Source organism: Schistocerca americana, chromosome 7 (assembly GCF_021461395.2).
Source record: "Schistocerca americana isolate TAMUIC-IGC-003095 chromosome 7, iqSchAmer2.1, whole genome shotgun sequence".
Classification (NCBI taxonomy): Eukaryota; Metazoa; Arthropoda; class Insecta; order Orthoptera; family Acrididae; genus Schistocerca; species Schistocerca americana.
In genome coordinates, this window is record NC_060125.1 from 166,868,202 (window position 1) to 166,894,098 (window position 25,897).

General features: G+C 39.5%; 1 protein-coding gene across 3 annotated transcripts in view; it reads right to left on the reverse strand.

Moving 5' to 3' along the window:
• The window catches only part of LOC124622306 (mucin-17-like), a 79,376-nt gene that overhangs the window by 38,922 nt on the left and 14,557 nt on the right, over positions 1 to 25,897 (reverse strand). For 2 of the 3 annotated variants that reach the window (XM_047147980.1, XM_047147978.1), the window contains 2 exons: positions 12,678 to 12,857; positions 11,775 to 11,851 (listed from right to left, as the gene is read on the reverse strand). In XM_047147980.1, the coding sequence (XP_047003936.1) occupies positions 11,775 to 11,851; positions 12,678 to 12,850 (250 nt within the window). In that variant the 5' untranslated portion in view covers positions 12,851 to 12,857. Of the gene's footprint in view, positions 1 to 11,774; positions 11,852 to 12,677; positions 12,858 to 16,420; positions 16,574 to 25,897 lie in introns of all 3 variants that reach the window. The other variant, XM_047147979.1, reaches the window with a different exon arrangement.

A 25,897-nucleotide genomic window follows, 5' to 3' on the forward strand; every position in this document is an offset into this window, starting at 1 on the left:
ATTCTGAAACACACAGCACCCCTTTCATGATCTCTGCTTGTGGACTAGTTTCAGAGGTAATTTCACAGTGTGATATCACTGACAGGACGAGAACTGCCTACCATCCACAGAAGAATGACCTCAAAGAATGCTTTAATACAATGTTGTGCTCTCATTGTACATTGATGCCAAACAAAGGGATTGGACAATATTACCCATCCTCCTGACTTCACATAGAACACAGTGAAACAAAACACTACAAGCTTCACACTGTTCTTCTGCTCCACATGAAAATGATACTGGAGACATTGTTCATGTTTCAAGCACACAATAGATTTCTCATTTCCGGGCACGATGAGAAGTAGTTGAAACCTGGCCAAAGAAGAAGACTCAGTTGCTCCACCGCTGGGTGGTACACACTCTTCTCCCCTCCCTCTCAGCACAATTTCTCGATGCTGCAACTTGTAGCCCACTATCCTGTCTCCACCACATACTTGCATACTCTCAAAGGAAACACTAGTGTCTTCCCATATCCCTACCCTGCCATCCCTCCTCTAAACCACCATCCAGCCCAGTAAACAACTTGCTCACCAAACATGGAGTCAGGCCTTAGCGTCCACAAATGACAGTGGTCATGTGTAAGTTATGCATATGTGAATGTGTGATGTGTGGTTCCCCCCCCCCCCCCCCCTCCCCCCACATGTGATGAAGGATTTAGTCCGATAGCTACTAAAATATCTAGCAGTCTTTTTTCATTTGTCTTGTAATGGTGCAAATGTTCATGACAGTCAATGAGAGCAGCTGATATGCACCCTTACTGTTGAATTGAGATTGCGAGATTGTGTGTGCGTGTGTGTGTGTATGTGTGTGTGTGTTTTTTTTTTTTTTTAATGAAATATATATAAAGCTGATAACTGAATTGTGCACGATTATGTTTAAGTCATAATAATTACAGGTAGAAGGATATTAGGTTCTGTTTGGACTGAAGTGATTTATTCTGGAGATATTCGGGGGGGGGGGGGGGGGGCAGATGGCTGCTCATGATGTCAGAGCAGGCTGGGGCTCAAGAGTCTACACAGCAGTGTGGTACTGCCATGGAGTTCCACCCATGGTGAAGATCTGCAATCATGGTACTTGGTAATTATGTGTAACACAGAACCAAATTTGACTCTGAATCATAATGAGAGGCCGTTATTGTCATTGGTTGTATGAATTTGTCAATCAGAAGTTAAACCGATTTGTAATTGGGATAAAAAAACTTTGTTTGTGAATCTACCAGCACTTGTTACTGCATAATAGTAGTCACTTCACAGGAAAAGTCTGGTGGAAGGTGGCCAGTAAATGCAGTGAATGACCTGTTTGACTTCACCTAGGCCACTCACACACATCCTGGTATGTTCAAAGTTAGACTGAATTTCGAAATCAATAGACAAGTTGTTCCACTAACTTCTATTATACACTTTTATTTGTTAGCAAATCGTAATGTCTTTTAGTTCTGCTGCACATTCTATTTTTTTCCATCCCCTGTTCCCCATACCCCCTCCCACTCTTGTGTGGCTGAGGGTCTATAAGCACTCTTACAAGATTCTCGACAGGGTGACCAGCAAAAGTAACAGAATTGAAGCAAATCAAATTTCACTAATCAGTACTGACTGCTTTCTTGTCACTCCCAAATTTAGTTCAGAAATAACATTGTGGTTAGTGCATCTACGTCAATGAAATGAAAAGTAACATGCGGAGTTAATGATTGTTGAAATGTTACATATAACTGGGTTTGAAATCATCATATTTATGGACATCTTAGATGCTCTATGGGAGACATTTGTGTAGAACAGAGGTACTGTCAGTGGTCTGTACGCCAGATAAGGACAGAGCTTTCTACGTCGGTGTTGGAGAGGTGAGGGTTAATTCTGGAAAGGAAGGTTATCAAGCAGAAGATAACCACATGAAATGGAGACATTCAAGACAGAGCACAATTTAAGACTGTGAAAGGTTGGGCAACAAAGTTGGACATGTCCTCTTTAAAGAAGCCATTCCAGCATTTACATTAAGTGATTTACTGGGCAGGGTGCGAAGGTACTACCAAATGTGAGCTCACTGCCTTAACCCCAGTATAACTTCACTCATTCCAAGTGAAATTGATAGGAGGAAAGATGTTAACACTTTGACTGCCAATCCCATCAACTGTGGGGATGTGAAAATTCTGGTAGCTGCTGTGCCAGTTATTTGACAGGGTACAGTTGCTCCCAGTTTCAAATAAAAAATCATGTATATTGATGTGGTTGATCAGTCTTCATTGTGTTGCAACAGACATGTTTCTCTAAAGCAGACATTTATTATATAAAGTGAAGCTGCTGGAGGATGGTAGCTATTTGTTCAGTCAGTAAAAAAAAACAAAAATCATGGCTTCATATTTTCTTATGGATGATGAAATTTTGTGAGAATTGGGACAAGATTCTATTGACAATGACAATGAGGGTGACACTATTGATGATTCAGATGATGACCACAACTTTGCGCAAGAAGAAATGCATCAAAGTTCAAGTGAGCATTTCTCATTTTGATCTCATAAAATGTTCAATGAAACATTGTGTTCTTTTCTGATGTGATGAGCAAAGAGCCTTGTTTCAAAGTGTGTCACGTAAAAAGCTATGCTGCTTGAAAAAATTTGAACAATTTATAAATATGTTTTTGGGTTGTAAGATTTTAATTACTGAAAGCAGATTAGTGGACTAGAATGATAAATAAAAACTACTTTGACTTTGCTAAATCTTTATATTGCTTGCTAAACCTAACATTCACTTAAAAAAACTACACATTCAAAAAAGCTGGAAGTATATAATCTAGGAGCAGTAGTTTCAGGTTTAATAAAAGGTTAGCATCACAGTTAAATGATAGCTAGCGCTCTTAATAAAAAATATTGAAAAACCAGAGGAAAGAGATCAGAATATACTGGAACTGGGTCCAGCTTTTGGTGAAGAATGGTTCCTCTAGCAAGCTCACATACATATTGGTACATGACAGAGGCATGTGCATGAGCTTGGTTCATGTTTCATGATCACATCCTCGACACAGAGGTCTTGCGAAGTGAAACTAACCAGAAAAATACATATACTGCATTTCCTTAGCTTACCTGTTGGACCAAGACATGCCACCTGGCTCTGGAGCCAGCAGAAGTCAGAACAAATAAACACATGAAGCATCTCTCTTTGTGCAATCATAAGAGGCCAGCCCATGTGATCTACCAACATCACCAGGCTTTAATGTTGTACTTGGAGCCGCTCGAAAATAGCTTTTACGAAAACGTTTACATCATTATGGTCATATTTTTGGAAAAAAAAGGAAAAAATTTGTAAGAAAATAAACTGAACCAGCATTTACAGAGTTGACTGATCATAATGCAGATCTACATCTACATTTATACTCCGCAAGCCACCCAACGGTGTGTGGCGGAGGGCACTTTATGTGCCACTGTCATTACCACCCATTTCTGTTCCAGCTGCGTATGGTTCACGGGAAGAACGACTGTCTGAAAGCCTCAGTGCGTGCTCGAATCTCTCTAATTTTACATTCGTGATCTTCTCGGGAGGTACAAGTAGGGGGAAGCAATATATTCGATACCTCATCCAGAAACACACACTCTTGAAACCTGACGAGCAAGCTACACCGCGATGCAGAGCGCCTCCGTTGCAGAGTCTGCCACTTGAGTTTGCTAAACATCTCCATAACGCTATCACGGTTACCAAATAACCCGTGACGTAACGCGCCGCTCTTCTTTGGATCTTCTCTATCTCCTCTGTCAACCCGATCTGGTACGGATCCCACACTGATGAGCAATACTCAAGTATAGGTCAAACGAGTGTTTTGTAAGCCACCTCCTTTGTTGATGGACTACATTTTCTAAGGACTCTCCCAATGAATCTCAACCTGGTACCCGACTTATCAACAATTAATTTTATATGATCATTTCACTTCAAATCATTCCGCGCGCATACTCCCAGATATTTTACAGAAGTAACTGCTACCAGTGTTTGTTCCGCTATCATATAATCATACAATAAAGGATCCTTCTTTCTATGTATTCACAATACATTACATTTGTCTATGTTAAGGGTCAGTTGCCACTCCCTGCACCAAGTGCCTATCCGCTGCAGATCTTCCTGCATTTCACTACAATTTTCTAATGCTGCAAATTCTCTGTATACTACAGCATCATCCGCGAAAAGCCGCATGGAACTTCCGACACTATCTACTAGGTCATTTATATATATTGTGAAAAGCAATGGCCCCATAACACTCCCCTGTGGCACGCCAGAGTTTACTTTAACGTCTGTAGATGTCTCTCCATTGATAACAACATGCTGTGTTCTGTTTGCTAAAAACTCTTCAATCCAGCCACACAGCTGGTCTAATATTCCGTAGGCTCTTACTTTGTTTATCAGGCGACAGTGTGGAACTGTATCAAACGCCTACCGGAAGTCAAGGAAAATAGCATCTACCTGGGAGCCTCTATCTAATATTTTCTGGGTCTCATGAACAAATAAAGCGAGTTGAGTCTCACACGATTGCTGTTTCCGGAATCCATGTTGATTCCTACAGAGTGGATTCTGGGTTTCCAGAAACGACATGATACGCGAGCAAAAAACATGTTCTAAAATTCTGCAACAGATCGACGTCAGAGATATAGGTCTATAGTTTTGCACATCAGCTCAATGACCCTTCTTGAAGACTGGGACTACCTGTGCTCTTTTCCAATCATTTGGAACCTTTCGTTCCTCTAGAGACTTGCGGTACACAGCTGTCAGAAGGGGGGCAAGTTCTTTCGCGTACTCTGTGTAGAATCGAATTGGTATCCCGTCAGGTCCAGTGGACTTTCCTCTGTTGAGTGATTCCAGTTGCTTTTCTATTCCTTGGGCACTTATTTCGATGTCAGCCATGTTTTCGTTTGTGCGAGGATTTAGAGAAGGAACTGCAGTGCGGTCTTCCTCTGTGAAACAGCTTTGATTCAAATGGCTCTGAGCACTATGGGACTTAACATCTATAGTCATCAGTCCCCTAGAACTTAGAACTACTTAAACCTAACTAACTTAGGAAAAAGGTGTTTAGTATTTCAGCTTTATGCGTGTCATCCTCTGTTTCAATGCCATGATCAATCCGGAGTGTCTGGATATGCTGTTTCGAGCCACTTACTGATTTAACATAAGACCAGAACTTCCTAGGATTTTCTGTCAAGTCGATACATAGAATTTTACTTTTGAATTCACTGAACGCTTCACACATAGCCCTCCTTACACTAACTTTGACATTGTTTAGCTTCTGTTTGTCTGAGAGGTTTTGACTGTGTTTAAACTTGCAGTGAAGCTCTCTTTGCTTTTGCAGTAGTTTCCTAACTTTGTTGTTGAACCACGGTGGGTTTTTCCTGTCCCTCACAGTTTTACTCGGCACGTACCTGTCTAAAACGCATTTTAAGATTGCCTTGAACTTTTTCCATAAACACTCAACATTGTCAGTGTCAGAACAGAAATTTTTGTTCTGATCTGTTAGGTAGTCTGAAATCTGCCTTCTATTACTCTTGATAAACAGATAAACCTTCCTCCCTTTTTTTATATTCCTATTTACTTCCATATTCAGGGATGCTGCAATGGCCTTATGATAATCGATTCCCTGTTCTGCGCTTACAGAGTCGAAAAATTCGGGTCTGTTTGTTATCAGTAAGTCCAAGATGTTAATTGCTCGAAGTAATTTTCGGATAGTGCACTCAGTATAATGTCACTCGATGCTCTGTACCTACCACCCGTCCTAAACATCTGAGTGTCCCAGTGTATATCTGGTAAATTGAAATCTCCACCTAAGACTATAACATGCTGAGAAAATTTATGTAAAATGTATTCCAGATTTTCTCTCAGTTGTTCTGCCACTAATGCTGCTGAGTCGGGAGGTCGGTAAAAGGAGCCAATTATTAACCTAGCTCGGTTGTTGAGTGTAACCTCCATCCACAATAATTCACAGGAACTATCCACTTCTACTTCACTACAGGATAAACTACTACTAACAGCGACAAACACGCCACCACCGGTTGCATGCAACCTATCCTTTCTAAACACCGTCTGTGCCTTTGTAAAACAGGATGACTCCATCCAACAGCATTCCTGGGAATTTTGACTTTATGGCATGTCACAGTTTCTGTAGTGTCTTCATAGCACTAAGCATTTATTGGGGTTCCACACTCGAGAAACCCGACGAGCAGAGGTGATCTACAATCAAAGACGAGGGTCATCATGGCCTTATCAGAACTTGTGTGAACAGCTTTGGATTTCTTTGATGGAAGAAGCATGGGATGTTTCCACTGCTGTTTTTGCCGTTTGTCCGCAGGCCTTCACAATGCTGTTGGATGGGATCACCTTATTGCAAAACACCCACCCCCCACACCTCAAATCAGATGAAGGCTACACTTCAGCAATTTGTTTTGGGAAACACTGCAACATCCTCCATACAGCCCTTATCTTTCTCTCTGTGATTTTCACATATTTGGTGCCAAAGACAGACATGCATGGACATCTGTTTCAGTAGGATGAGGAAGTGCAATAGTGAGTGCAACTGTGGATCTGCTGGCAGCAGACTATGTTCTATGAAACAGGAATTGGTCGTCTTGTCTCCCACTGGAATACATGTCTCAAGGCATGTGGTGATTACTTTTGAATGTAACCATTGCATGGTCCCATTGTGGCGGGTGTTCCGTTCTCATTTACATGTGATACAGTACAGCATATACATTTAAAATGATACATCAATGATGAATTATAAGATGCAATACAAAAAAATGTTTTCTACTCATACAATTTGTATGATCTGTACATCAGTTCCTAGCATACTGTTTGATAATGACCTGTGGAGGAAATTGCAATAGTGGTGGAAAATAAGGCAGAATAACATGTTAGTCTTAATAAAATACTGAAAGATTGTGAAAAGTTAATCATAAGTAGGTGAAATACAACACTTAATTAAAATAGCTGTATAAATCAAAAGTCTCAATCATTTAATATATTTGTTGCATCATTTAGTAGATTTTTTACATGTCATACTTATATTATCGACTTCTGATGCTTCCTACAATGTAAGAAACAAAAAAAAAAAAAGAGTAAAATGGACTCCAGTATTTTTGTTAAACATGGTTTTCGGAAGTATGTCTCTAATGCATCCAAACTGGAAAATTCACAATCATTAAAGCATCCATTTTGACTTATGGCAGTGAGACACTGACTTTTAATGCAAAAAAAAGTTGACAAACAGTGAGCTTCTCAATGAGCAATGGAGAGATGCATGAAGGAGTTACGAGGAGAGAGAGGAAATCACACAAATACAACAGTTAAGAGACTGGAATGAAATACATAATTATTTCATTTATTTATTATTGCATCAGCAATATAAAGTATATAATCAATGAAAGGAAATTGATTATTGACATTAGTTTGTACATTGATTGACCAGAAATTGGGCACGTCGAGGGCATTAAGTGTCACCCTCATCAGGTCTCTCAAGGTGCATTTGTCTAGAGATGAAGAACATTGCAGTAGATGGTTATTAGTCTGCACAGCACCACACTTGCAAAAACTTGATTCTAAAAAAATGCCCCACTTCCATTACTGCAAGTTGGTCTTGCATCTCTTGATACTACTACAGCGTAGTCTGTTGAGAGCCTTCCATGTTGTTCACAACTCTGAACGGCCAGTGAACTTCTGTGTTCTCCATCTGCTTCTATGCCCTTGAAATCCCACAAAGGACCTCAGGTTCTGGAGAAGGTTTCTGATATTGAAGTTTTTGATGAGGTCATACACATTTGTGAAAAGAAATTGATGACTGACTGTGTCATACGCTGCAGTGAGATCAATGCATACAGTGCCAGTGACAAGCCATTTCTCGAAGACATCCTCGATGTGCCATTTCAAGTCTAATATCTGTGATGCATAGCTTTTTCTTTCTCTGAAGCCAGCTTGCTTGCAATCCCTGAAAAACAAGCCTTTCCAGGACATTGTACAGGTGACAGAACAGGGAAATAGGTCTTTAGCTTTTAGGATCCAGGCAATCTTTGTGCGATTTAGGGATAGTAGTAACTCAAACCTTCCACCAGACTTTGGGGATATTGCAATTCTGGAAACAGTTGTTTGTTACATCTAGCATCCAACACATTTTAACAGGATCAAATTTCTTAATTTCTCTACTCATATGTCATATAATCCAGCTACTTTACCCCAATTTGCATTTACTCAGCTTCAGTAAATGGTGGAGACAAGATGTTACTTTCTTGGTCATACTGCTGTGTTATTGGTTCTCACTTATCTTTCTGTATTGAGTTAGTTTTCCATTTACTAGCAGCTGATGGACAATCATATCAGCTTGCTAGCTTCGGTGTTATCATTACCGAGGTGGCATAATAGTTTCTAGGCCTTCTGATTGCTCTTACTCATGTCACAATCCGCTATTAACTGAAACCACTCAACTATCTTAGCCACAGATATGAAGGAAAGAACACTTTGTGTGAAAGTTTTGCAGATCCTCTGAATAGACACCCTTAAAGAAGCCTGGACGCTGTCAAGAAAATTGTTGTACTCTTCAGGAATTAGAACAATGCTCAGAATTTTCTCATCCAGTATATCAGACAATTTCATCCAGTCAGCCTTCTTGAAGATGCATCTCCACTTATAACAGACTTCCTGGGGTCTTAGTGATGGCAAAATTTACACATGATTGGCCTGTGTCATTTGTTTGGTATTGGACATATAGCTTTGGAACATTTATGTGCAAAAATTTCATTAACAAAAAGAAAGTCTGGGTTACAACCTCATCCTCATCTTTCACAGCTAAAAGAAGGAGGAAATTTGCTATTGTGGATGAAGGTAAGTTGAAAAGTTTCAGCCCATGACTGAACTCCTCCTTTACTTTTGTCGTCATGTGCATAAGCCCAAATATGACTGTGGCTGTTGAAGTCACCTATCACAGAGGCGGCTTTACCTTTAGGAAAGTTTCTGGTGTGGAACAAAGGAAAATTTTGTTGCAGGAGGTTTATAAACTGAGGTAACTACACCGCTACTTAATTGCACAGAGATAATTTCAATATTGTTTTCATCTGATTGGCAAACACTGCAGATTTTCAAACTGGGCTTTACCAAGACATTGCTTCCATACCATGCATGTGATCTTTCAGCAACCAGTTCATGCTGGGAACAAATGTGTGTCACTGCTGCATATCTCAGTGTGTTTTCCTACCACACAGAACATCACACTGCAAGTCACGACAAAAATTCGTGCAAATGCTGTTTCTTGCACGATGATGTAATTATACATATTTTGCATATGAAATGGAGATGGGCAGATGAATGGACCAAGGAAATTCGTTGCAGGCTTCTAAGGGCTAAGAAAAGTTCAAGGTGACAACAACAGAACATATATAGCATTAGAAACCATGAACACGGATATGTGGAACTCAACCCTTAAAAGGCACGGAAGAATCAGAGGAGTCCACCAACCAACAGTGGATTTGGAATGGTTACTGAAATTGCTGACTGTGATGGTATGAAAGGATTGCCAATGTGAGTGTTAAAATTAAATGTGCATCTGCATACAGTGTTCCCTAGATGCAACAGTTATAAGCACTGACTCCATACGATGACCATAAAAACCAGAGAATTCACACAAGTTTTATAACTATCCCACCAAATAATCAATACATACAGTGAAACTCATAGCTATTCCTTTCAAGGAGATTAGTGTGAAAAAATTATCATCAAGGCTTCAATAATATATCACAAACTTTTTACCAGAAAAGTCCTATTGTTGCTTTCCTTTTATCATGCCATACTTTTCCAACACACAGTGAGACAGGAAAAAAAAAATATTGTTAATGCTTTAAGAAGGAAAATCAGAGTTTTAACTATCACCTCAAATAAACAAACTTATGTCATTATTATTTTGTTTGTAGGTAAGTACACACACACACACACACACACACACACACACACAAAAGCGCTCGCGCAGGCATGCACGCACACGCGCAGGCATGCACGCACGGGCGCAAAATCCTCATGCCACAGTACCAGAGCAAGCCACTAGAGGAGCCACAAAATAGTGCAGCCCATTGATAAAGTGGAGTATCAGGCAGTCATTTATTTTCAGCAGTAGTGAAAATGCTGCAGCTGTGTCAGGCCAATCTAGACTGCTAAACAAGTAACATGAATTGGCCTGAAATTATTGTAACATTTCTGCAACTGCCAAAAATGGATTACTGCATGACACTCCACTTTATCAATGGGCTGCATCATTATGTGGCTCCTTTAATGGCTTGTTCCATTACTGTAGCATGGTGATTTCAATGTGTACCAAGGCTGTAGATAGGTATCTGAAAATTAACTATGTAACTTTCTTTTTTCAAGGTGATACCTAAAACTTCATGACTTCTTCTCACAAACCTCCAATAAAGTTATAAGATATGCTGAATTAGAAGAGTGTGTGCATATCAACCATGCAGAACACACAACAGTGTCAAAGGCACATTCGTAAAAGATTAATGGTAGTTGCAGACAGGCAAAGTAAAAAGACTGTTAAACAAGTTAGCTTTCGGGCAAAGGCCTTCTTTAGAATTAAACTCTCTCTCTCTCTCTCTCTCTCTCTCTCTCTCTCACACACACACACACACACACACACACACACACACACACACACACACACGTACGCAAACAGAACTCACAGAGTGGCCTCTGCCAGCCAGTGGTCATGTGTGTGTGTGTGTGTGTGTGTGTGTGTGTGTGTGTGCGTGCGCGTGCTCGCGCACACATGGAGAAAATCCTTTTGGCCACAACTAACTTGTTTAATAGTCTGTTTGTTGTGCCTGTCCGCAATTCAACATCTCTGCTATATGGTGAGTAACAATCTATTGCTTTCATAATACTGTCATTATTCCATCCTGGATTTTCCATTGTTTAATAGCAGTTGTACATTTACAATACAGCAATACAGATGTGCCACGTACCTCTTTCCTCACTTCCTCTTTTCAACAAGATTTAAGACTGGGAAATCTCTAAAATTTCCAAAACACTGTCTTGTATCTGACATGCAGTTTGCTGAGCAAATTGTGGGGAAACTAAAGCAATGAGATTGATGAAATGAGGTAAGAAATGGGTTATATTACAGATCAAATCTTGCAATGATAAGCATCAGAGAAATGACAATTGAAAAGTATTCCAAATGCCATTTCACTGTATTCTAACTTAATTCCAGGATATGTGCTTGACAACTACAATGTGGACAATTACATACCAAATCTGATAAGCTACTGTTACAGGTAATGCGCCGCATCACTTTTTAATTTTGCTATTAAAGGTTGTACAGTCAACATTAAACTGGATTTTTGACATTTTTGAAATAATGTGATAAAAACATCTATGTACCTATGTCTGTTGTATAAAGTCACAAGTTCTATGCACACCTTTACCAAAGCAGTTTCAGATACCACACTCAAATTCTAAGTGCTAAAAGGTAATGCAACTATATTCAGTTGGAAAGTCATGAAGCTGTAACTGAAAATAAATTGGGAAAAAATGTAAGCATTTGGGATGATTTTGTTCAACAGAATCACATACAACAGTGTGTGTTGCAAAATGTATTCCTAAGAAATTCTAGCATATTAATATTATTCACTCTGTGGCTGACAGGTAATAGTACTCCTAAGGAAAATTACAACACTTCATAGGTAAACAAGGAAATACTGATATACTACATTTTTTTAAATATATACCACTTACCCAAACCTCTCTTGATAAACTCCATTTTCCGCCTGCAGTTGTACATGCAAATGTGATCCAGTTTATGTACATATTCACTGGAATGAAAATAAACAACAAAAATTACAGCATTATCTGATGGAGTAACAAGGTGGTTTTGAAGAAATGGTATAGGGTTAAGATCAACTGTGGTAAATGAAAAATTTGAATAGTGACATAACAAGGAGACATTAAAAACATATATCGAAGTGGTTAACAAAGACAAATAGCAGTTTTCCACTTGTACACAATTTCACCTAATTAAGTGAGGAGAAATCATTCACATAACGTAAATGAAATTATCATTGGTACAAGCAATAAAAAATGGTGGACTAGGTTAGAATGGTTAATTTTTGTGAAACATAGTCAATTTATACAATTAAAAACAGACACAGTCATAAGGTCAGCCCTTTCAGTAAACTGTGAAGAGGGTTAGGGGTTGAAAAGAAAGAACACAGAAACTGAAAGCAACCAATTCTTAGTGGCAGCCCACAGTTTTAGCTCTTGTGATCAGCACATTTTCACTGGTAATCAAAGCATGACAACTAGTTACACCTATTCAATTTAATCAAATGAAAATATATTAACTGTCTACTTATAATGAAAAGGATGCTAGTAGGTCCAGAAGGACAAACTGATTAACACACAGAATGAGCAACTTTATTTTTTGGGTATCAGGAGAACTTAACAGTTATTGCTCTTTCATCTCTGCTGGACTAGACCTTTTTATTACTTTATCCTGAATAGTTATTAAAGAAAGGACAAGAAACATAAAGACATTAATTAGCTTTTGACGAATTTACACAACAAAAAGGTCCAAGATTAAAACATATTGGTATATGAAAGATTATTTAAAATTTATTAACCATGCCAATAGAAACTTACTATTTATCTTCATCAAAGAATTTGACAGCTGCAATAAGATCTCTCCGCAAATCTTCTCGCACCTCTTCTGGTAGTTTTGTAATATCCTGTACCTCACCAGGCCACCAACATGAACCCAATTTCACCCACACAACATCACCTTCTAAGTACTGTACCTCTGTTTGCTCACACATGCCCACCCTATATACAAAAGGAAAAAAATGGTAACAGTAACACATTTTTAGAACATTATTTCAAATGTATTTTATGATAAAGCCATTACTTATAAGTTTACTCTCTAACAACTGCTGTATTTCAAAGTAAGGTTACAGAATTTTAGCTCTAATAGAGATATATTTATTTTTCCACATACAATACATATCAACAGCACCATAAAAATGTAATATCTAATACGTGAAAAGTAATTTTCAATGCACCAAAACACAAATAAGATAGAGACCTTTGATAAAAAATTATACTGACAAAATAGGCAAATGGATATACAACATAGTCTTCAAATAGCTTCAAAGTATACAGGGGGTAATAGAATATTTTATAGTGTTTCTAAAGAAAAGACTAAATTCTTTACAATTTGAATAACAGCACAATGGTGACATATTGTGATAGTAAAAATAAGAAAAGATTTAGACACATCAGGTCATATTCACATGACAAAAACAATAATGAAAAATCCAGGTTCAAACAGGCACACTACAATGAGTTAAGTATAGTGGAGACATTACGCAGAAAGAAGCCACATAAAAAAAAGTTTTATATCATAGCTCAGATTTGGACTTGCATTCCTCATGTGGTTTTAGCAACCAAAAAAATTAAAAGGTAGTTAATAACATCAGTAAAACATTTAGACATAAGAAAATAAATGGATAAATTATACAAGTGATGAGATCTGATCTAACAATGTCACTTAAGAGTGAAACATGTTGACATATTTCAGTACCCACTGCTTCAGTTAAATGGAAGTGCAAATGAAACCTCATGCATGCGAAGCTGTTAGGTATAGAGAAACAGCAGAGAGACCATCCAAAGCTTCCCAGATGTTTAAAAGCATATAAGATTTTAGATCAATCCTAGCTCATTAGATAGGGCATTATATAACCTTTCGCAAATTATGGACCATTTAGTGACGAGGTAAAAACTGTAGCTGTGGTACTCGGAATAACTATGCACAAAGTGCACTACTGAAGTTGCAAGGTAGGCAAATGATGCATCATGCACATGAAGAGAAAGAAATACTTTGTGACAACACCAGTATGATTTCTGCTGCATGCCACATGCTCCAGCTGTTTTCTACTCTGGCAACTAGAAAGTCGATGTATTCTCTATATTTATACAGCATGATTTTTTCCACCGTGTACAAACTCTAGAGACTGATCACTGAGAGGATAAAGAACAAAAAAGTTATAACGAACTTACATCCGGAAACGTGTGGTTTCCTTGCTAGCCACAGTTACAGTATGCGTGGTTTGCTCCTAGAGGGTGGTAATGTTCCTCATATGTCATGCCCTAACCCCTTCTCCTGCCAGTCATTGGTAATGTGTCTGATTCACATCTCTTGCTGACTCACCTTATAATAGATGTGATACAGCGTTGTACACAATGATTCTGTATTCGAATCGAGAACTTGCCAACACGGTATTTACTTATGAAAAGGCAAGTGGCAACAGGCAGCAAGGTTGTGTCAGGAGACTTATCCCTGCCAACAACAAGCACAGCACTCAATGTTTGCAACAGTGTTTCGCCATTGGTCTGAGACAGGGTCATTTCAGGAAATCATGAAGGACATACCCTAAACGTTTGGACACCAGACATGGAGGAAAATGTGATTACACTGTGAAGGCGACCGCTGTGTCAGTAACGGGCAGCTGGTCCGTCAGTACAGGGTAAGCCAGGTGACCATGCGGAACATTCCCCATGGCAATTGTTACTACCCTTATCATTTACAGTGTGTGTAGGGCTTACTAGCTACAGACTTTCCACTCTGGGAGCAGTTTTGTCACTGTTTCCTTTACCAGGCAGTTAGGATTATGATATTTGTGTCATCCAACCTACTCACAGATAGGCCACCTTTACGCGGAGTGTTATCTTCAACTATCTGTTATCTTCAACTATCTTTTGTCTTCAACTATCTTTTGTCTTCAACTATCTGTGGGATAGTATGCAGAGCCCCCACGGTATGGTGACAGCAAATCGTCAGCATTGGTGCAGCAGGAATGTGTGGGCCAGGATAACTGATGACCGCATTTTGGGACCAGTCTTCCTTCCACATCACCTAACAGGGTGAGGCTAATGGTGTTTCTTGTGGGTGACTTTGGGTCCCCTGCTGGAAGAAGTGCCATTGATGAGTCAAATGGTTATGTGAGTGCTATATGATGGTGCTCCAGCCCACTTCGCCAGTAACCTTTAATGTCCGGACGCATCTCAATTGTGTCTTCTCTGGTCAACGGATCAGACGATGGAGTCCAATTGCATGGCCTGCTCGTTCATTGGCTCTCAACCCGTGTGATTTCTGGTAGTGGGGCCGTCCAAAAGAGTCATGTCTGCAGAGCCCATTCCAGGTGTGGAGACAATGGAGCAGTGTATTCAAGCTGCCTCTGACATTATTCGGATGCAGCCTGGCCAATGTGATCATGAGAGACACAACATTCTAAGGCGTATACACGCATGTACAGAGGCACGTGAAGCCATTTTCGACACACACTGTAACTGTGACCACATGGTACAGTGCATATTAGACCACAATCTCTAAAGCAATGTGTGATTGAAGAAATGTTCTCTAGCACGGGAACCATTCATTTCCAAACATAATTTCATTAGACCTTTTTTATTCCTCTCATCAATCAATCCCTAGGCCACTAGAGTTTGTACATGGTGGAAAAATCACCTCTATACTTGGTAAATTATTGCTATTATTTACTGACATAATACTTGTATTTTATGTCACAGCAGTAATCAAGTCAGCCATGACTAAAAAGCCTCATTATATCTAAATTAATACAAAAACCAATGCTAATCGCTGTAAATTAAGACCACGGCTCAAGCTACTACAGATAGACACCGTAGACTAATGCCATTCGTGAGTGAGTCACATGGTATGTTGGTCCCCTGCTATTGTGCATATTTTACTATACCTAATATAATTTAAAAATAATCATAAGTTAAGCAGCATATATTGGTTATAAATCATGGAAGTTCAGTGGTTGATGAGAATTTAAAGATCAATTAAGAAGAACAGATTTTTTACATGATACAACTCTACCACATACAAACCACCTCCTCACTATAGTCCTTAAGATGAAAGAACAGCCCTGACAGTCACAGTGGGATTGGCACAGTTGTGTCATGCATCTGTCACAACCATTCATGTATCGCAATTTTGTATACATCTCTTCAGCAATGTACCAGTGTTGTTCCAGCTGTCTGGATGAGTACTGTTTTTAGTCACATAGCTTTGGTGCTGACAGCAGCCTTTCGCACTTTGCATCGGAAAGCTGACAACAGGACTGATAACTGTCAGGGTTCTTCTTTTTACTATATAAAGTGTAGAGCTCATGCCAACGAAGTACTATTGTTCTAAGAATCTAAAAAGTTTGTTCTTAGACAAATGATTCACAAAGGAACCAAGTGTCAAAAACATTTTGAGGGGCTTATTCAGGGCGATGTCAAACTTCTATGAAAGCATCATGAATTTAAAAATATACTGTAGAAATAAGTATAACTCTCTACTATGATAATTAATGTCTTACTCTTCTGGAGTCTGTTGTAGGAAGTATCAGTATAAGAGCTAATAAACTGAAAGGGTCATTCCAATGTGAGTACAGGATGGTTTCTTCTAGGCATAGGCTGACATGTTCCTAACATGATCACCATCATCCTCGTTTCCTGGCCATTGTTAAGAACTGAAAATGAGTACCATTTACAGTGATACTGTTGTTATTATTTCTTACTGATTCAGTGAACTTAGTTATAAAGCACTTAATGAACTGACATGTTACATGGCCCTACACGAATGTTACAATGGTCACGTAGAATAATACACAATATGAATAAAGAGCTTAGTTAATACAAACAATGGTCACAAGGAATAATACACAATATGAATAATTAACTTAGCTAACACAAAGTTATCAGAGGCTGAGAAAAATATATAAAGCTATAAATATTGGATACATTGTACGCAAAATCATGGTTGAGTGCTTAGCATTCACTGGTGATTTATGAATCAATATTATCACTAGGATCCAGTAAGCTCTAAAACAGGAATTAATTATGAACCTTGAAGCTTTCTCCAGTGTTCTGAACACTCAATGACATTCTGGGAGTGCAGCCAGTCGACATTTATTAAGACACACAATATTTTGTCTGCATTCCTGCCAGACATCTTCAGGTGGGTCATCAAAAACACAATGAATGTCTATGTCACACAATTATTTACAGTGTTGTACATGTTTTGTTAATGCATCAAGATTGTAATTGCAAGACTGATTGTACTGCTAGCAGGCAGCATTTTTTATGTTGAAAATGTGATACTGTTTTCTGATGGATTACCACAACCCTTAGTGTACTCCATTATTTTTGTTCAGAGCATATTGTGGAAATAAGGGGATTCCACATGTTATCCAATTGATAACCGCTTTTCCAAATAATACAGTTTTCTGCCATGTGTATCTCATGAGACTCTTTAATAACAGAATCCCAAAATTAATAGGCAGTAGACAAAATCAGTGTTGTATCATATTTCATTGTATGCCACATGGATATACAATGATCAGCAAGGGAAGATTTTATGGCATGAAAAAGGCAAGTACATCTTCATCTATACTCTGTAAACCACTGCACCAGTTATTAGGGCTTTCCCCCTTTCCATTCACATACGGAGTGTGGGAAGAATGATTGTTTAAATGCCTCCGTGCATCCTGTAATTAATATATTCTTGTCCTCACAATCCCTACAGAAGCAATGTGTACGTGGTAGCAGCATACTCGTAAAGCCATAATTTAAAGCCAGTTCTTGGAACTTTGCAAGTAGGTTTTCTCGGGATAGTTTATGGCTATCTTCAAGAGTCTGCCAGTTCAGTTTCTTCTCTCTATCACAGGTCAAACAAACCTGTGACTATTTTTGCTGCCCTTCTCTGTATATGTTCAATATCCCCTGTTAGTACTATTTTGTACAGGTCTCACACACTTGAGCAGTACCCTAGGATGGATTGCACGAGTGATTTGAATGCAATCTCCTTTGTAGATTGATTGTACTTCCCCAGTATTCTACAAATAAACAGAAGTCTGCCAGCAGTGGTGATGTTGGGACTGCTGAAGCCCAGGCTATCCGTGATCTGAAGGCTGACCGGTCCATCATCATTCTTCCGGCAGACAAGAGTTCCATGACCGTGGTACTTGATCGTCGGGAGTATGTGGCTGAGGGACTGCGTCAGCTCTCAGACAACACCACATACAAAGTTTGCCAAGGTAATCCCATTCCTGATGTCCAGGTGGAGCTTCAAGGAATCCTCAGAACCTTAGGCCCCCTTCAAAACCTTTCACCTGACTCCATCAACCTCCTGACCCCACCGACACCCCGCACCCCTACCTTCTACCTTCTTCCTAAAATTCACAAACCCAATCATCCCGGCCCCCCCATTGTAGCTGGTTACCAAGCCCCCACAGAACGTATCTCTGCCTACGTAGATCAACACCTTCAACCCATTACGTGCAGTCTCCCATCCTTCATCAAAGACACCAACCACTTTCTCGAACGCCTGGAATCCTTACCCAATCCTTTACCCCCAGAAACCATCCTTGTAACCATTGATGCCACTTCCTTATACACAAATATCCCGCACGTCCAGGGCCTCGCTGCGATGGAGCACTTCCTTTCACGCCGATCACCTGCCACCCTACCTAAAACCACTTTCCTCATTACCTTAGCCAGCTTCATCCTGACCCACAACTTCTTCACTTTTGAAGGCCAGACATACCAACAATTAAAGGGAACAGCCATGGGTACCAGGATGGCCCCTTCGTACGCCAACCTATTCATGGGTCGCTTAGAGGAAGCCTTCTTGGTTACCCAGGCCTGCCAACCCAAAGTTTGGTACAGATTTATTGATGACATCTTCATGATCTGGACTCACAGTGAAGAAGAACTCCAGAATTTCCTCTCCAACCTCAACTCCTTTGGTTCCATCAGATTCACCTGGTCCTACTCCAAATCCCATGCCACTTTCCTTGATGTTGACCTCCACCTGTCCAATGGCCAGCTTCACACGTCCGTCCACATCAAACCCACCAACAAGCAGCAGTACCTCCATTACGACAGCTGCCACCCATTCCACATCAAACGGTCCCTTCCCTACAGCCTAGGTCTTCGTGGCAAATGAATCTGCTCCAGTCCGGAATCCCTGAAGCATTACACCAACAACCTGACAACAGCTTTCACATCCCGCAACTACCCTCCCGACCTGGTACAGAAGCAAATAGCCAGAGCCACTTCCTCATCCTCTCAAACCCAGAACCTCCAACAGAAGAACCACAAAAGTGCCCCACTTGTGACAGGATACTTTCCGGGACTGGATCAGATTCTGAATGTGGCTCTCCAGCAGGGATACGACTTCCTCAAATCCTGCCCAGAAATGAGATCCATCCTTCATGAAATCCTCCCCACTCCACCAAGAGTGTCTTTCCGCCGTCCACCTAACCTTCGTAACCTCTTAGTTCATCCCTATGAAATCCCCAAACCACCTTCCCTACCCTCTGGCTCCTACCCTTGTAACCGCCCCCGGTGTAAAACCTGTCCCATGCACCCTCCCACCACCACCTACTCCAGTCCTGTAGCCCAGAAGGTGTACACGATCAAAGGCAGAGCCACGTGTGAAAGCACCCACGTGATCTACCAACTGACCTGCCTACACTGTGACACATTCTATGTGGGAATGACCAGCAACAAACTGTCCATTCGCATGAATGGACACAGGCAGACAGTGTTTGTTGGTAATGAGGATCACCCTGTGGCTAAACATGCCTTGGTGCACGGCCAGCACATCTTGGCACAGCGTTACACCGTCCGGGTTATCTGGATACTTCCCACTAACACCAACCTATCCGAACTCCGGAGATGGGAACTTGCTCTTCAATATATCCTCTCTTCCCGTTATCCACCAGGCCTCAATCTCCGCTAATTTCAAGTTGCCGCCACTCATACCTCACCTGTCATTCAACAACATCTTTGCCTCTGCACTTCTGCCTCGACTGACATCTCTGCCCAAACTCTTTGTCTTTAAATATGTCTGCTTGTGTCTGTATATGTGTGGATGGATATGTGTGTGTGTGCGCGCGAGTGTATACCCGTCCTTTTTTCCCCCTAAGGTAAGTCTTTCCGCTCCCGGGATTGGAATGACTCCTTACCCTCTCCCTTAAAACCCACATCCTTTCATCTTTCCCTCTCCTTCCCTCTTTCCTGATGAGGCAACAGTTTGTTGCGAAAGCTTGAATTTTGTGTGTATGTTTGTGTTTGTTTGTGTGTCTGTCGACCTGCCAGCACTTTCATTTGGTAAGTCACATCATCTTTGTTTTTAGATATATATTTCCTACGTGGAATGTTTCCCTCTATTATATATATATATATATATATATATATATATATATATATATATATATATATATATATATATATATAGCGAACGATCCATCAGATATGGTGGACAGCTGCGAATAAGGGGAAACCCAAATAAGCAGTCCCGGACCGAGGCGGCAGCATCACGAGGGTGTGGGAGGGTGACTTTTGGCAAGGGTCACACTCATTCAAAAACCACAGAACCCGAAGACGTTGCTGTGTCATGGCGAGTAAGTGCCGCCATTACAATAAGCACTGTCAACACCCAAATCCAGGACGCGTCTGAAGTGGGAACCATCGGCATCCTGGTCAGCGTCTGTTCACACAATGTGCGGCTGGTCATAATGCGCCAGGAACTAACAATCCCTGGTTCTAAACACCCAGTGGAAACACTGGACCAACTTGATTACAAGCAAGTATGACTCGTGCAAGTAATAACAACATTACCCCAGGTGGTAACCAATCCACCCATCAACAGATGGCAACCAGGAATTCGGATTCTGGGGAACCTGGACTTACACGATTACATCAGAGAAAGTCGGAGCTCTCTGGCAAACTTCCACTTAAAACACCTACATACATTGGAACCTTTAACATAAATACATTAATCCAACCAGGAAAACTTCTAAACCTTACAACAGAACTTGAAAAGCAAAAGATAGTAATACTAGCTTTACAGGAGACACGTTTTACAGATGAAGAAACATCAGATTATGGCAACTATCGCATCTTTAAGAGCAAGACGGATAAACGAATCGGAAGAGGAGCCCCCCATCTCGGGATGGCGTTTATCATACACAAGAGCGTGCTCAGCTCCATCAAGGAAGTTACTCCCGTAAATAATAGGATAATGACGATGCGCTTACAATGTGCCAACAAAACATACACAATGGTTAATGTTCATGCTCCCACATACGGAGACAACAAGAAAAACCCCATAGAAACAGAAAAGTTCTGGGAAAATTTGGAGAATATAATGGCCAAGATTCCAAAAGATGATACAAAAGTTCTACTCGGCGATTTTAATGCCCAAATTGGTAGAGAGAAAACCCACCAAAAAACCGTAGGCAAATATCCTGCACATAAATTTACCAATAAAAATGGTACAAGGCTCGTCGAACTATGTAAGCAGAATAACCTGAAGATAATGTCAACATCTCTAAGAAAATGTCCAAGAAAACAAAAGACATGGAGATCTCCTATACAACAAATTGGCGAGTTTCAAATAGATCATGTGGCGATTTCATACCCAGTACAAAAAGAAATTTACGACGTCCAAGTACGCAGAGGAGCAAACATTGATTCAGACTATTACCTAACTAGAATTAAAATCAAGTTTACAGCACGAAGAAGTCATCAGAAGAAAACAGAAATACAGAAATATGACACCAAGAAGATTAAAGAATCTAAAGTAAAAGAAGAATGGGAGAAGGAAAAGGCAAACACATGGGAAGAATTTCATTCTAAAATCACGCGAATAGCTAAGGAAACTATTCCCTTGAAAAAGATATTCAAACACCCTTGGTGGGATTCAGACTGTGAAAATGCATTAGAAAGGAGAAAAAAGGCATTTCAAGAATATAACAGTAAAAAATCACAAGAAAGTCTACATTTATTTAATGAGGTTAGAAAACAGGTTTCAAAATCTATTAGGCAAGCAAAAAGGAAGTACACAAAGGCACAACTGGATGCCATAGAAGAAAATTTCCAAAACTATAATACAAGAGACTTCTACAGAACTTTCGCAGATAAAATACGAGGATATATCCCTCAAAATTTATGTTTCAGAAAAGCAGATGGTAAATTAGCCCTAACAAACCAGGAAAACTGTCAAGTATTGGCTCAATATTTTTCTAACCTACAAAATTGCCCAGAACCTAGTTTAAGGTTTCCCAAAGAAATCAGTGCCAACGCTCAACCAGATTCATTACCACCAACACAGGAAGAAATCAAATGTCACATTAAAAACTTAAAAAATAATAGAACATCTGGCGAAGATGGCATTGTTGCAGAGCTATTAAAAAACCTAGGACCAAAGACATTGCAAGAGCTCACAAAAATAATAACAAAAATATGGGAAACAGAAAAATTACCAGAGGATTGGAAATGTGCCCTTATTCACCCGTTACATAAAAAAGGAGACAGAACAAATGTCAATAACTACAGGGGAATCTCACCTACAAAATTCTCTCAACATGCCTGCTGAAAAGAACACAAGAGCAGCTGGAACGCCAAATTGGTGATTATCAAGCAAGCTTCCGCCCCGGTCGCTCATGCATAGAACAAATATTTAATTTAAAGACAATATCAAAACACAAAGCAATTAGAAATGGCCCCATAATTTGTACATTTGTAGATTTTAAGAAAGCCTATGACTCAATTGACCGGCAATCTTTGTTTAACATTTTAGAGGAACTTGGACTTGACTCCAAAACACTAAGGCTTATCAAAGAATCACTGACAGACACTGTATCTAAAGTTAAATTCAGGGGAGAAATCTCTGAACCTTTTCTCATAAAAACTGGAGTACGTCAAGGTGACGGGCTATCTCCACTTCTGTTTAATATAGTCCTGGATAAAGTCATTAAGGAATGGGAAAAAGAATTAAAAAATCAATCCTACTGGAAACCAATCCATCTTGGTAGAACCAAAGACAACGTGGAGATATCTTGTTTAGCATTCGCGGACGACTTGGCCATACTTGCAGATGATGAAGAAATCGCCACCAAACAAATAGAGATCTTTAAGGAATGCGCGGATAAAGTAGGTTTACAAATTTTGTTTCAAAAGACAGAATTTTTCTGTACGAAATTCCATTTACACAGTTTGAACACACAATATGGAAAAATAAATAGAGTAAAACATTTTAAATACCTAGGTGAAATTTTGGAGCCAACCGGAGGAGAGAAAGTTGCACAGAAGATCAGACAACAGAAAATGAAGAGAGCATATGGTATGACACATTAAATATACAATAAAAAATGCATGTCCTCGAACACAAAAATCAGACACTACTGCGCAGTAATTAAGCCAGCAGCACTATATGCTAGTGAAACGCTCACACTCCACACAAAATGTGATTTAGAAAAAATACTAAAAGAAGAACGCAAAATTATGAGAAAGATTTTAGGTCCAAAATTAACAGAAGGAGGATACCGGATACAATCAAGAAGAACCACAGAAACTATATCAAACCTGGCAGCAGACATAAGAAGGCGAAGATTAAAATTTTATGGACATGTCACTAGACTTCCCCCCACATGACTCACCAACAAAATTCTCACTTACATAGAAAAAGTCAAATCAACAACACCATGGATTAGCCAAGTAAAATTAGATTTACAAAAAGCAAATATTGAACTTAAAGATGTCAAAGATAGAAAAACTTTTAGAAATAAGGTGGAAATGTGGATTGTATTGTCAGAAAAGGAAGCACTAAAGAGACCAGGAACAAAATGGACAGAAGAAAGAAAAAGAAAACATGGAGAACGAATGAAAGAAGTATGGAAGAAACGACGTCAGAAAGCTTTGTGTGATCCTTCTGGGTCCATTCGCGATAAGTATATATTTGAAACGAGTTGCCTATCTTTGAACCATTCTGAAATCTTATCAAGATCTGACTGAATATTTATGTAGCTTCTTTTTGACAGTATATACTGCAGATAGCTGCACTGCCTGTTAAAAGTCTGAGGTTACTATTGATATTGTCTGCAAGGTCATTAATGTACAACATGAACAGCAACGGTGCCAACACATTTCCATGGGGCACAGCACAAGTTACTTCTACATCTGTTGATGACTCTCCATCAAAGATAACTCGCTGCATCCTTCCTACCACAGAACCCTCAACTGTCGCAAATAATGCTTGATACCATATACAGTCATACTTTAGTAATCAGCATAGATATATTAGTGAGTCAAATGCTTTTTGCAAATCGAGAAATACTGCATCTTGATCAATGTTTTCAGAATTCAAGTTTGTTGGCATGGAGGAGATCATTCTATTAAAGATATCTCATTACATTTGAGCTCAGAATATGTTCCAAGATTCTACAACCAATTGATGGCAAGGATATTGGACAGGAGTTTTGAGGATTAGTTCTACTACCCTGCTCGCAGATGTGTGTGACCCGTATTTTCTTTTCAATTACAAGGCAAAGGTTTTCTTTATCCCTATCTACAATACAATATAGTTAAAAGAGGGGCTAACTTGGATCCAAATTCAGTATAATACCTGACAGGGATTCCATCGCGCCCTGGAGGTTATTCAATTTTAACGATTTAAGCTCTTTCTCAGGACCACTGCCAGTAATATCTATTTCATTCACGTTTTCAATGGCACTAGAATTAAATTGGGACAATACCCCTCAGTTTTCCTATGTAAAGGAACATTGAAAAATACCAGAGTGCATTTGTGCTTTTACTTTGCTTCCCTCTTAATTTCAGTTTCTGTCTCAACCATGAGTGGATGTGGACTTTGGTGGCACAACAGTCTACATACATCAAAAATTTCTTTGGGTTTTGTGAAAGATCATTTGACAATATTCTGCTACAACAGACACTGAAGGCTTCATTCATTGCTGTCTAGACAGCCAAAGACATTCCATTCAGCATCTCTCTCTCTCTCTCTCCCTCTCTCTCTCTCTCTCTCGTTCTGCTGGGTACATATCTCTCCAGAGTGAGGTTAACTACTCTTTTTATCTTGAGCCACTGTTCCCCTACATGCTCCTGCCCTATGCTAAAAATTTACATGTCGTCATTGCAGTGTAACACTACTCCTTTTGTTATTTAGTTTACTGAACATGCAACACTTTCTACTTGTTTTAGTTGCCCTTTGCACTTTGATAACCACATCACGGTCACTCACAACCACCTTATGGTCACTGATATTAGTTATGAAGTGGACATCCTTATAGAGATGAAGTCTATTTGTTGCCATTCGGTATAATACAAGTTTATCATGAGTGAAGCTCTGAACTATCTGTTCTAAGCAGTTTTCAGAGAACGCATTTAGTATGGTTTCACAGGATATCTTGTCATGCTCACCATGAACAAAACTAATTTTCCCAACTGGCTGATGAATGGTAAAGTCTACAATAAGTCTTGTCCATATAATCTTGCATGTAGTTTAAATTTCTATTTCAGTGCAGCATTGATGTTCTATGCAACATCCTTTCATGGTTTGCATATGTAGTCTGATCTATGTAAGCCACATTACTCTTCACAAGGAATTTGATATACCATAACAACAACTTATACTTCAAGAAATGGAAAAACCAGGAAGGAATGTAACAACATTAGAGAAGGAAAGTTGCTACTCACCATATAGTGGAGATGCTGAGCTGCATACTACTCAGCATCTCTGCTATATGGTGAGCAGCAACTTTCCAACTTATACTTCAGCAATCCAATATCTAAAATCTTATATAGAGGACAGAAAACCACTTGAACTTGAAGTTTAAAGAGAATGATGCTATATCCAACAAAACATTAACAATAAATAGAAGAAAAGCTGTCGATTTTGCAGGTGTACTATTCTTCTTGTTCGATTGCTGGTTTTTTGCTTCAACAGCTACTGCCCTGTTGATTCACTTAAGAACTTGAAGACTGTAAAT